Source organism: Pongo abelii, chromosome 5, assembly GCF_028885655.2.
Source record: "Pongo abelii isolate AG06213 chromosome 5, NHGRI_mPonAbe1-v2.0_pri, whole genome shotgun sequence".
NCBI classification, from domain to species: Eukaryota; Metazoa; Chordata; class Mammalia; order Primates; family Hominidae; genus Pongo; species Pongo abelii.
In genome coordinates, this window is record NC_071990.2 from 35,280,172 (window position 1) to 35,292,872 (window position 12,701).

A 12,701-nucleotide genomic window follows, 5' to 3' on the forward strand; every position below is an offset into this window, starting at 1 on the left:
GCCAAGGCCACACAGCTAGAGAACAGCTCAGCCAGGACCAGAGCCAGATCTTCAGGCTCCTAGGTTAAAGTCTTCTCCTGCACCACCTGGGGTAACCACTAAGACTCCTCATCTGTAAACATAGTTGACCCTTTTGGTTCTAAGATTCTCTGAGCTCATGAATAGTTCTTGAGAGTTTTGAGCAGACTAGGGAATTGTTTGGTGTAGGTGCAATAGATTCCACGTATAGAGAAGATTAAGTTGAATATTATGGAATGTGAGCTAGTGCTGGACATAGTGTTATTTACTCTGATGATGTGGGTTAAAATCTTTAATGGGACTGAGTTCATGCAAGGAAAGCCCCTGGGTGTGCCAGTGTAGTGCTGATGTTAGATTCTGATTTGGCCAATGATTTATGCTACTTCAGGACGAGGTATTTGAGTGTACAGTAGTAGTTGGCCTCATGAGCTAGTAGTGTCAGATTTCTAGGATGTTAGGAAGTCTCGAGAGAACTGCAAATGTCTCCTGGCATGGACAAATTAGACCATTTTGTTTTCAGTGGATCAACTAAGGTTAAACTTAAACAAATATGAGCAGCTGGGAGATTTTGGAAGAAGCAAGATGTGCACATTCTCAAAAAAAAAAAAAAAAAAAAAAGGAGAAAGAAAAGTCTGTGCTCCCTGAGGAAGGATGAGGCGTGGAACTCGGAATGGCCCCCTCCGAGGAAGGAAGCAGTTATTTCTCTGCCGTTTTGTTTCTGTTAAGGAATTCCAGAAGTTGCAGGTTGTGGATCATGACCTCTTTTTTTTTTTTTTTTTTTTTTTTCTGTTGCTGCTTGCCAGAGGAAGGGAGGGTGGGTGGCCTTTAAATAACACTTTGGCCTTTATGGAAATGTATCAGATGTTCCAGGAGTGGGTCTCACTGCTCGCGCTTGCTCACTGGTGCTCTCGCTTTTGCTCCATGTTCACTCACTCTGTCCTGACTTGTGTCCTTTCTCTAGGTTATAGTTAACACTCTTCTCGCCTTATATAGCAAGGTCTGGTCGTTAATGTTAACAGAAATCTAACAACAGGGAAGGCTGCCAGATAGCATTAATCAGGCCAGTGTTTGGAATTTCATAAATGCTCTGACTTTGGGTACAAATTGAACATTAAGAACAATATGAAAACTGTCTTCCTTCCTCTCTCTTCTTCTCTCCTCTCCCCCTCCCCAGCCTATCCAGTTTCTCTCTCTGTTTCTCTGTGAATTCCTCTGCTCTGCCATATGCTTGCTACATTGGAACTTTGTTGATTTTTGCCACGTTTAATTTTTTATTTCTCTGTCTCTCCGTCCACTCCAAGACCACAGGCGGAGCAGCAGCAGCCGGAGCCAGGACTCTGCGGAGGGGCAGGACGGGCAGGTCCCAGAGCAGTTCTCAGGCCTCCTCCACGGCTCCTCCCCGGTGTGCGAGGTGGGGCAGGACCCTTTCCAGCTGCTCTGTACCGCTGGCCAGAGCCATCCAGACGGGTCCCCCCAGCAGGGCGCCTGCCACAAGGCCAGCATGCAGCTGGAGGAGACGGGTGTGCGTGCTCCTGGAGCCTCCCAGCCCAGTGCCCTGGACCAGAGCAAAAGAGTGGGCTACCTCGCAGGCCTGCCCACCACCAACAGCCGCTCGCACCCTGAAACTTTGACTCACACAGCATCTCCGCACCCTGGTGGTGCTGAGGAAGGAGACCGGAGTGGGGCCAGGAGCCGAGCCCCTCCCACCAGCAAACCCAAAGCTGAACTCAAACTCAGCCGCAGCTTGTCCAAGTCTGACTCTGATCTCCTGACCTGCTCACCCACAGAGGACGCTACCATGGGGAGTCGGAGCGAGTCCTTATCCAACTGCAGCATTGGGAAGAAAAGGCTAGAGAAGTCACCCTCCTTCGCCTCGGAGTGGGATGAGGTAAGGCTGACATGACGTCACAGGGAGCTGGGCTGGCCAGGCTGGCCGCAGCCCACCACAGCTCCCCTGAGTGCCAACTCTCAGGCCCAGGATCTGGGCAGGGTTGCTCTGGTTCCTTCACTCCGTAACTAATGTGTTTCTGACAATCGTAAGAAGAGGCGAGCCTCAGGTAGTCTGGATCACAGAGGACAGGTCCATTAATGGTTAAATTAGAGGGTGGAGGCCCCAGCAGAGCAGGGCTGAGGGAGGGGCAGTTTCTAGAAATGACATGCTGTTTGGAAATATTTGGATCCCATCAGCCCCATTGAGAGAATCATGCTCACCCTGGAGATGCTTACAAAGCTGGAGTACTTCCTATGAGTCCTTCAGGAGGAAAAGAGAAGATCCAGGGTTAGTTGAGAGGTGTGAGGGGTGTTTAGGGGAGGACAGGGGTAGGGCTGGGGGGAAAGCTGCTGAAAGGGGGCTTTTCTTTTTTTTATATATAATTTCAACTTTTATTGTAGATTCAGGGGGTACATGTGCAGGTTTGTTACATGGGTATATTGCATGATGCTGAGGTTGGGGTACGATTGATCTCATCGCCCAGGTAGTAGGCATAGTATCCAATAGTTAGTTTTTCAGCCCTTGCCCCCACTCCCTCCCCTCTCCAGTAGTCCCCAGTGTCTATTGTTGTATCTTTATGTCCATGAGTACCCAATGTTTAAGGAGAACATGCTGCACTGTTTGGTTTTCTGTTCCTGCGTTAATTCACTCAGGATAATGGCCTCTAGCTGTATCCATGTTGCCTGCAAAGGACACAAGCTCATTCTTTTTTATAGCTACAAGAGGAAGGCTTTTCTATTCCCTGCTTCTCCATGGTTATTCTTACTGTGCTATCCTGGAAGGCCAAATACTTCTTCCAGCAGAAGGGTCCTGCCCATCCCACATTCCCAGATTGGTCAGGCAGAAGAGGGCTAAGTGGTTCAGGAAATGAAGATTAGGGAGTAGAAAACATTGGGAGTCAGAGGCCCAGTTTTCTTTCATAGCCATTATTAGTTGGAAATATGTACCAAAGTATTTCTCTGTGACCTATGGCATGTCTCGCTGAGCAGAAGAATGTGTTTCTCAAAGATAGGTAAACACCATGGGAATGTTAAAGTACCACCCTTGCAAGCTTCTTACTGAGTGGAAGCTGCCTTTGAAGTGGACTGGGTCTGTCTCTGAGGAGTAATTTCAAGAACTGCATTTAGCTCTCCAAGAGGAGGGGAACACTACAGCTGACATGTCCATTTGAACAATCTGTACACTTACTTAATGCCCTACCCAGCTCTATTTGGGTAGGTGCTGGAAAGTTAATGTAAACCAAAGCCAATCCATTTCCAATGAAGGAACGGGGTTGGGGTTGGGGGCTGTGCTTCCAGTGCTACCTCCAGATAAGGTATAAGATGAAGCTTAAGATTCTGATTAGGCAGAGACAGAGGAATCCTGTGCAAAAGATTTTCATTGCTTAGTAAACAAAGATTTGGTGAGCCTGTGCTAGATGCCTGGCCACTCGTGGAAAATCACTATGAGTGAGATAGCTCTGGGGGAGGGGGGTGCCAGGAGATTACACGCTGGAGTGTGTATATTTGTAGGAATGTATGCTCTACCTCTGTTTTTTAAAACAGAGTTTTACTAATTTACAGTCAGCTGTAGGAAAAGTTCAAGATAAATTTAAGAGGAGGGTGAAGGTAAATGCAGTGTGCTCTGAAATGGCCGTAGAGGTCAAGAGAGAAAAACATCAGTGACTCTCACCCAGGTCTGAGATTTTAAAAAAATCAGTGGGTGGGGGAGTGGAGACAGGAGGTGTGAGAGGGTGGGAAGAGATTCAGGAAAGACCACTAGAGAAATGGGATTTGACATGGAATTAAAAGACCGGGTCTTATGGTTAAAACCAGATTGAAGCTGGTGGGATGAGGAGAGGTGGGTGGAGAGAGCAGCATGAGCAGAGGCATGGAGCCGGGAAAGTTCAGGTCATTTGGTTTTTCTAGGGTGCTGAGTGTGTGTAAGGGCAGAATGAGAAATAAGAGTAGAAAGCGAGATTTGCACCAGGTAGTGAGAGGGCCTCGAGCATCAGGCCAAGAGATGAGTACAGCCAGCCCTCCATATCCATGGTTTTCTGCATCTGTGGATTTAGCCAACTGTGGATAGAAATATTTGGGGGAAAAAATAACAAAACAACAATAAAAAATAATGCAAATAAAAATACAGTATAACAATTACATATAGCATTTACATTGTATCAGGTATTATAAGTAAACTAGAGATGATTTAGAATATACGAGATGTGTGTAGGTTATGTGCAATGTTATTTCATGTCAGGGACTTGAACATCCACAGGTTTTGATATCCAAATGGTGTTCTGGAACCAATCCCTAGTGGATACTGAGGGATGACTCCTGGATATACTATCAAGGCAGTATCTCAGAATCCTTTAAATGGGCTGGAAGACAGCTTTACCAGTCTAATGAATCACCTCTTCTTTGTGGCTCCTTCTGAGCGTATTCCCACCCGGAGAGGTCAGCAGTGCTGGGCGATTCTTCACAGGATATTTATGTCGTGTTAACATACAGCATTTCTGGGCAGTCCATGGGCTCCACTGTTTCCTCCTGGCCAAGAGATACAAAATCACCTGGGCAAAGCTGGGCTTAATTGAGGTTGGCTGTGTGGGCTTGTAAGCCAGTGTCTCTTTGCATTGAGAGGAGGTTCATTTGCTGATATCACCTGTGCAGATAAAGGTTGCAGGTGCTTACAATGGCCCAGGGATCTAGATCTATCCAAGATCTAGGTGTTGTGGGCCAGTTCTCTAGTATGACTGAAATGCAAAAGCCCTGCTACATTTTAAATTTGAAAAAACTTAAAGGCAATTGAGGTCTTATTGGAAAGAATTCAGAAGATCAAGGTTTGCTTACATCCTAAACGTTAACAGGGCCCTTTATGTGTAACCCTTCAATGTTGTTTCTTAGTGATATTGTACTTGGTTTCTGTGGATATCACTCTCTCAAGAGAAACTCCAAAAGTGTTTCCCCCAGTGATTGGCCCTAAACCCAGGGCCTTGGCAGTCTTTCCTGGAATAGGGCATTAGTTAATGGCTGCTCCCCACCCTATCCCTGACCAGTGCCCGTAGCCTGCTTTGCCATATCCTGTTCTTGCTGATTTTTTTCTTTGCTGTCCTTGGACCCCCGGGAGGTGGGGAACTCTGCTCTGAAGGCTCTGAAGTGCTTGGGCCTAGCTCAGCTCTTCACTGTGAGGCCTGGGGAAGGAGAAGGAAGGCTGTCGGGTGGGAGCCCTGCAGGCTGCTCCTGGAAAGAAGTGCAGGACCACAGATGGGCTCAGGTTCAGGAGTCAGCAGATCCAGCTTCGAGCCCCAGCTCCACCATCTCCACCTTGGTGCATGGACTACCTCAGTAAGCTCACTGTTATTATTCTTATTTGTGAAACTGAGGCAGTTAGATCTGTGTTTCAGAGTGTTTTACCAATTAGAGATGTGTTTAACTGCCTAGCACAGTTCCTAGCATGCATAAAGTGTTGACTAAATGGTAGATATTAATGTTACTATCTTGCTTGGCGCTTCAGAGAATGGGAACTGAGGCCTGGAGTGTCTTCAGACCTTAAGAAAGGCAGAGCTCAGGCCAGGTGCGGTGGCTTACGCCTGTAATCCCAGCACTTTGGGAGGCCTCGAATTACCTGAGGTCAGGAGTTCGAGACCAGCCTGGCCAACATGGTGAAACCCCCTCTCTACTAAAAATACAAAAACTAGCCGGGTATGGTAGAATGTGTCAGTAGTCCCACCCACTCAGCAGGCTGAGGCAAGAGAATTGCTTGAACCCAGGAGGCGGAGGTTGCAGTGAGCGGAGATCACACCACTGCACTTCAGCCTGAGCGACAGAGTAAGACTCTGTCTCAAAAAAAAAAAAAAAAAAAAAAAAAAAAGGCAGAGCTCTTTGCAGGAGTTTCTTTGTTGTTTGGTGATAGCAGAGTCGTGGGGAACCACAATAGTTCAAATCCTTCAACTGGTGACCTCCTGCACAGCTCTGCCTCACTGCAGGGATAGGAGAGCCCACCCAGCCTGAGAAAGTTGGGCAGGCACCTTCCCCACTGTTCCCATTTGAGAAATTAATGAGCTTTCTGTTGAACTCCCTGAGAGGAGAAGAGAGGTTGGAGAGAAATCTACAGCCTTCTCTACAATTTATTTTTCAAATATATTCTTCCACATAATGGCCAGCAAATGGCTGGTTGGTTGAGATAATGTTCTCCAGTTGGGGAACATGTATGGCTAATAGATTTCGGAGTCATTTTCTCCAAATACAGACTGCTCCTTATTGTGGGTTAATGCAGCCCTGTTGAACTACCCTGAGCAACATGACTTCTGAAAGATGGCCTGGTTAAGGTAAACCTCTGTGATCATATCTGTTAATGACACTAGCATTCTCCCTATTTTCTATTGTATTTTTGGTGACAAAGAAGTCATAGAGTTTGCCTTTAAAAGAGCTCAGCCTAAGAGGAGATCTGAATCCAAGCTTCAGTAGTTATTTTCTGTGTTCTCCAGTCAAGTCAAAGCACTCTTTGTTGTCTTAATGATGCTTGGGACATAATAGAGGGCAAACTGAGAAGGTGTACATAAATAAAATTTTAAAAATATATAGATAAGGAGTGGGAAATTCACCCACATCCCTCCATGCGTACTTAACCTCTGTTAACATTCAATACGTATCCAAATTTGGGGTCTTAGTGTATTTACTGATTATAATTTGCTTTTCTTACCTAATTACTGCACATTATGGATATCTTACCATGGCAGCATCAATAAGACCTGGATTCAGATCGTCATTCTAAGAAGCCTGAGTATTCTCTTGTATGGCTATATCATAAGGTTGGTTAGTTTGTTGTTGTTGAAACTTCTCCAACCATTAGATGCTGCACAGGGCATTTTCCACCTGCCCTTCAGGTCCAGTTCCTACGCTTTTCTATCTGCTTATGTGTCGTGCATTAATAGGCCAAGGGGTTGTTGGATTGGCTGTGTCCCTCTACTGAAAGCCACCACTCATGGGAGGGACCTTCTCCCAATAGCTGTTCTCTCTGGGTTCTAGTAAACAGTCCTTCCCTTTGACCCTTCTGACCTAAGGCTCCTCACTGTGACTAGCTCCCTTGCCTGCACCTTACCCAAACTGTGTAAATAATCCCATTATTAAGTTCCTTCAGGTGCACAATTTGTGCCATCTTTTCCTGCAGGGACCCTGAGTGGTACAGCAGTTTTTGGCACTGTTTCTATCAACTCTGAGCAAGCATAGATGGCTGTATGCTGGAGCAGTAAACATGGCTCTAGCATGTAAATTGTAAATTAATCTTCATTTGCAAATGAACTACAAGGCTTAGATATTGAGGGTGCTGGGAAGCAGGAGAAATTCATCATTTAACTGGAAGCACCAGAGCTGTGGCAGTGGAATCATGGCGGGACCAGCATTTAGAAAGTTTCTTTCACTCTTTGACTGAATATTGGTTGAAAGGAGTGCAGCTGAAATGGTAACCAAAGGAGGCAGGAAAACCTCAAGGAAAAGTATCACAAGCAGCAGTGGTAGCCGTTGGATCAGGCTCTAAAGGAAAGGGTAGAGAGATTCGACCAATTAGCGTGGAAGTTGGAGACAAATTTCTTCTCCCAGAATATAGAGGCACCAAAGTAGTTCTAGGTGACAGGATTATTTCTTATTTAGAGATGGTGACGTTCTTGGAAAGAATGCAGACAGAAATAAATCACTATTGAAATGGCATCACGTGAAGCTGTTCCTTCTGCTGAAGTCCTGAAATATTTCATCATATAATTTCCATCTTTCTTTATAATAAACTAAATTTCTAAATTTTATTTTAAACTTTATTTCTTTATAATAAACTAATGATATATAAAGTAATGGCATCCAATGTCTCTAAAACTTTGTTTTTCTGCACTGATATAGACATTTCCAAATAAAAATACATAAATTTAACAAAATTAAAAATCCAAAACTTTAAGCCTTTCCCACTTCCTACTATAGGAAAGAAACCTGTTCTCCCTTCATCAAGCTGGCAGTGTCCTCAGCATCTCAGCTGTGTGCTCCTGCGGCAGAGTCTCCTTTTTGTGTGTCTTCATCCTCTGTCTCTTGCACAGTGTGATGTACCCACAGCACACACACAGCACCAATTAGCATCTGAGATAAATACCTTGTAGGAAGAACAAAAATGGCTTTCTGGTCATATTGTGGTTTGAATGGATAAAAAGTTTGTGATGACCAGATCAGCCTCTCACCTGCCTTTGAATGGGATTGAAGTTTATGAAAGAAAAAACCACAGAAGTCTGTTTGTCTACTTAGCATAAACATTGGAGTCATTTAAAACTTGCCTAAAGGCTTAAATAATAAATTTGTGTTTTGTAATCAGCTTTCATAAATATTAAATAAGTGGGAGATGGGTGAAGAGCAGGGACATGCTTCGTATGCATTTTGTATAAGCTGAGAATAATTTCTGGCACAGGATTTTGGGAATGTCCTGGCTTTGTCTGAAATGGTAGCTGAGGAGACCCTTGGCTCTTGAATCCTTTTCCTGAGAAGTGAAGTGGCAGCAACTGGGAGGGCACCCTTTCAGGCCAAGTCCAGAAGTGGCCTCGCCACCTCGCCCTTTCCAGCTCTGTCCCATTAGAGGCATGATGTCATCAAGAGACAAGCTGATTGGTTCAACTCCGTAGAGGCTTTGGCTGCTTTTAACCCTTGGGGGTTAGGTGTGCAAAAAGAAGAACGTAAAATAAGGAGATTTGCATTTCCACTGATGATGACTCAATTTCCCACGCCATATTCTGCAATGTGCATTGTTCCTCTTTACGTAAACAAGCATGCTGTGTAGTCTTTTGTGCTGAGCAAAGCCCTCCCGCCCTGAACAAGAATGTGACACTCCTACCTCTGGGGAAAGATTAGGGCCTGGAGTGTCTATTTAAGTTGTTTGCAAGTATACAGAGTAGTCACAACTGTTATCCTAGATGAAACACCCTTTGCATTTCCATTGGCTTTAGGTGTTCTGGTAATATTGAGGTAATTTGTTCATATTTTTAAAATAATCTCATTTATTTTACAGGCAGCCCTAAATAAACAGTTTTGGCCTTTCTATCAAAGTGATTTTTGTTAGCCTACATTATATACGTGTATATATATAGACACACACACACACATATATATATGCGTGTGTGTGTATATATATATATGCAGGGTGTGTGTGTATATTTATGTATGTTTATATGCATTTCCATGGCCTTGGTGCTAACAGGAGAAACTCCACGGTGTTGTGAATGAGCGGGAGTTAGTCCTGGCTCTGCAATTGACTGGTGATGAGAAAACTGGTGTGTTCAGCACCCCTCTCTCCCGCTTGCTGGTCCCTTGCTGCCATCATGCCTCTAACTGGACAGGTGCTGGAAAGCGGGGGTTGGGGGAGGGGGGGAATGAGCCCTCCCTGCTGCTGCCACTTCACTTCCCACCAATGCATTTCCCCACTGCTGCTGTCCCCATCTGTTACTCATCTGTTTCCCTTTTTCTTTTTCCCTTTGCTCTTTCTCCCCTTTTCTTCTATGGTTTTTTGTCTTTTTTTCTTCCTCCCTACTTTTCTCATTCATTTTTCCTTATCATTCTTATTTTTACAGGTGGAGTTAAGGATAGGCTTCTCTTCTAGCCTCTCAGCCCTCTGCACCAGAGGGATTTTGTTTTATTTTTTCTTTTTAACATTTTTTCCAGGGTTGACCCACATTTGTATTCTGCACCAGCATTTCTGCCACTCGTGGTATCCGCAGGCCACCACACCCACCGCCAGCCCCAGTCCCCCACTAAACAGCCTGGTTCCCTCTAGCTGCAGCAAGAGGGCACCGTCAAGCACCAGGGAGGGAGCTGGGGTATTTGCAAAATCACCAGCAAAAGGAGAATTTTCCTTTTCTCCCTTTTTTGTTTTCTTACAAACTGAAAGCTTGGGCAACAATGAATGTAGGTGAATACAGATGAGAGGAATTTGACCTTTATTCCAGTCCATACAAATGCTGAGAATCACAGAAGGAAACATTTTCTGGGATATTCTTTTTATACTTTGGTTCTGGTTTTGTATCATGTTTTTCTAGAAAAGTATCAGTAGGATACAGAGTGCATGATTTTGTATGACTTTGGGAATAATAGTTCATCTTATATTATTCTAAGCAATTGTGTCTAAGAACAAGTAGAGGTATTTTACATAATCAGTAATAGTATAAAATTGAAGTATATTTGTATTACAGTTACTCATTCAGCTAATTTGTTGAGCACCTGCTCTGTTCCAGGTAGGCTCTAAGTGCTGGGGATACAGCAATGAATAAAACAGACAAATCCTCTTGCCCTCATGGAGCTGGCATTCTAGAAAGCTAAAAGGGAATGAGAATTTAAAAAGAAAGAATAGGTAAAAATCATAGTCTGTAGTTGATGATAGGAGTGGTTATGAGAACAATACAGCTAAGAACAGGATTAGAGGGTGTGGTGGGAGAAGGGTTGCCGTTAGGTGAGTCAGCCAAGGAAGGCCCCTTTGAGGAGGATGTGAAGGAGCAAGCCTTGTGTGCTTCGGGTAGGGAGGGAGAAGCATGAGTGGTTATTGGGCTACTTTCTCTTAATTAATTTCTCCTGTAAGAGAAATTTAAAATTCTACCCTACACTTAATATTGTCTTACAAATATACCTTATAACTTGACTTTTACTTTTAACTTCCTTTTTCTTTAGTCATGATTGCTACCTGTTGCCTTTCTCATCTTGGTTTTTTCCCTTGATTTCTTTATTTTAAGCTGTTGGGTGCATGCTTTTAAACATGCACATATCCACATTTTTAAAAAGCTATTGAACTAGAATGAAATCATAATTTCTCAAACTTGATCATTGTTCTTGTTGTCATCCTAGGCAAGGATGTTGGGTGAGTTCTGGCAGAGGGGCTGGGTTATAGGTCATTGTCTTAGGAAATGCCTTTCCATGAGCTCATTGCATACTCAAGGCAGAAATAAAATCTGAAAACCAGGATCATGAAGCAAAGGGAAGAGAATTCAAAATTACTAAGACCAGAAGATGACCAGAAGATGGCCAGAAATCTCGGAAATGGGAGATCCAGTGAGGGAGGCCAACTGACTGGGTGTTCATGGAGGCAGGGAAGGTGAGTTCAGGGTATGCCACCACCACTTGTAACACAGAAATGGTGCTGATGTCCTAAAAGAGCACTCAACACAAATAATTTGCCCTGATGAATCTTAAATACATCCTCTCAGGAGCCAGGCCCATAGGTAATTACAACCAGTAAGAGAGGGAGATGCTGGTGGCCTCAGGCATTCTCTGACCCTGGGTGGACTTAGGGGACGTCAGGGTAGAGGGAGCTTCTTAGAGACCAGATGTGAAGGTGGTCTGTGTGTATGCATGCACGCATGTGTGTGTATATATCCCAGAGAAGTTTAATTTGTTTAGAGATGTGCTATGTGGTCAGAGTGGTAGCCAGACGGTGGGGGATAGGCTTTTTATTATATAAGACTCTGAGAAAACAATTAATCTGGACCTCATTTGCACTTCCTTTGAAACATGTGACCCTCGGAAACAACACAGGCTCTTTTCCTGACCCCAGTGTTATGCCAGCATCCTCAAAGATGTGCTCTCTGATCTCAACTCTGTGAGACGAGATCAGATCATGGATGACTACCCTCCCTGCCTAGGGTTCCTTTGTCCTGCTTTCTTCTCCATAGATGTTCCCTTTTGATGCTATCAGGTGAGTAGCTAGTGGGTAAGAAGAATGTCTGTGGCCTGTAGCTGCTGGGCAGGGCCAAGATGCTGAGCGGATCTTTCCTAGGCATCCTACTCTTGCTCACAAGCTCTAATGACCCAGTCTCTGCCGCCATAGGGCCCACCTGTCCATAACTCAAGGCAGCCTGTTTATTTGCCTGGACAGGTGGAAAACTGCCTAAGCTCACTAGGGGCCTACAAATGACAATTTATCTGGCAGTCTGTTCTTGGCTGTCCTGATTTAAACAGGCAGGAAGCCATTGTAAACTCAGCTGAAATGTTGTGGTTTGTGTAAATGTTCTGGTTCCTTTCCTTTCCACTTTGGATCTAGTTATTTTCAACAGAACTTCCCCCAAAAGCATGGAAGAGGCTTATATCCGTTATGCAGTGGGCATACAGTCCTGGTTTTGCAGCTTGGGCTCTCTGTACTGGGCCAAAGGACAGTGAAGAGCACCATGGAACTTGGGTGCAGTGGCAGAGGACTGGCATCCCATCTTCACACTGTACTTCAGGGGTGGAGATCTCCCAGCCTCAAGGTCGTAGGCTGTTTCTGTGTCCTTGGAGGGAATATATATCTTAACCTCCATATCTAACTGTATGTAGAAATCTAGGCAAAGCTAACCCTAGAAATGGAATGTTTATCCCCTAGGGATTTTGTATTTTTTAAATTATAATACCTGAATCTAGGTGAAATTTTAAGGGTACCAAAGACTATATAGTGAAAAATAAGTCTCCCAGATTTTCGGTTCTTCTCCCTGGTGTTTTGAATATCCTTCCAGAAATATTCTCTGCATATAGAAGCATTTCTGATATGTTAAGCATTTTTCTTTTTAAAAGACAAAATGGTGCTGTTTCATGTGTACTGCTCTGAACCTTGCTTTTTTCATGTAATAGTAATTTTTTGAAAATCATTCTAATTAAGTACATGAAGTTTTCTTTTTTATTGTTCACAATATTCCGTGGTGTGCATATAGTATCGTTTATTTTTGTTTCTT

At 44.1% G+C, this 12,701-nt stretch overlaps 1 protein-coding gene across 13 annotated transcripts in view; it reads left to right on the plus strand.

Annotated features, from left to right (window-relative positions):
• ANKS1A (ankyrin repeat and sterile alpha motif domain containing 1A) overlaps positions 1-12,701 on the plus strand; it is a 200,967-nt gene that overhangs the window by 127,173 nt on the left and 61,093 nt on the right. For all 13 annotated transcript variants that reach the window (XM_024248716.3, XM_054558727.2, XM_054558730.2 and 10 more), the window contains one exon: positions 1,320-1,906. In XM_024248716.3, coding sequence (XP_024104484.2) covers positions 1,320-1,906 — 587 coding nt within the window. The remainder of the gene's footprint in view (positions 1-1,319; positions 1,907-12,701) is intronic.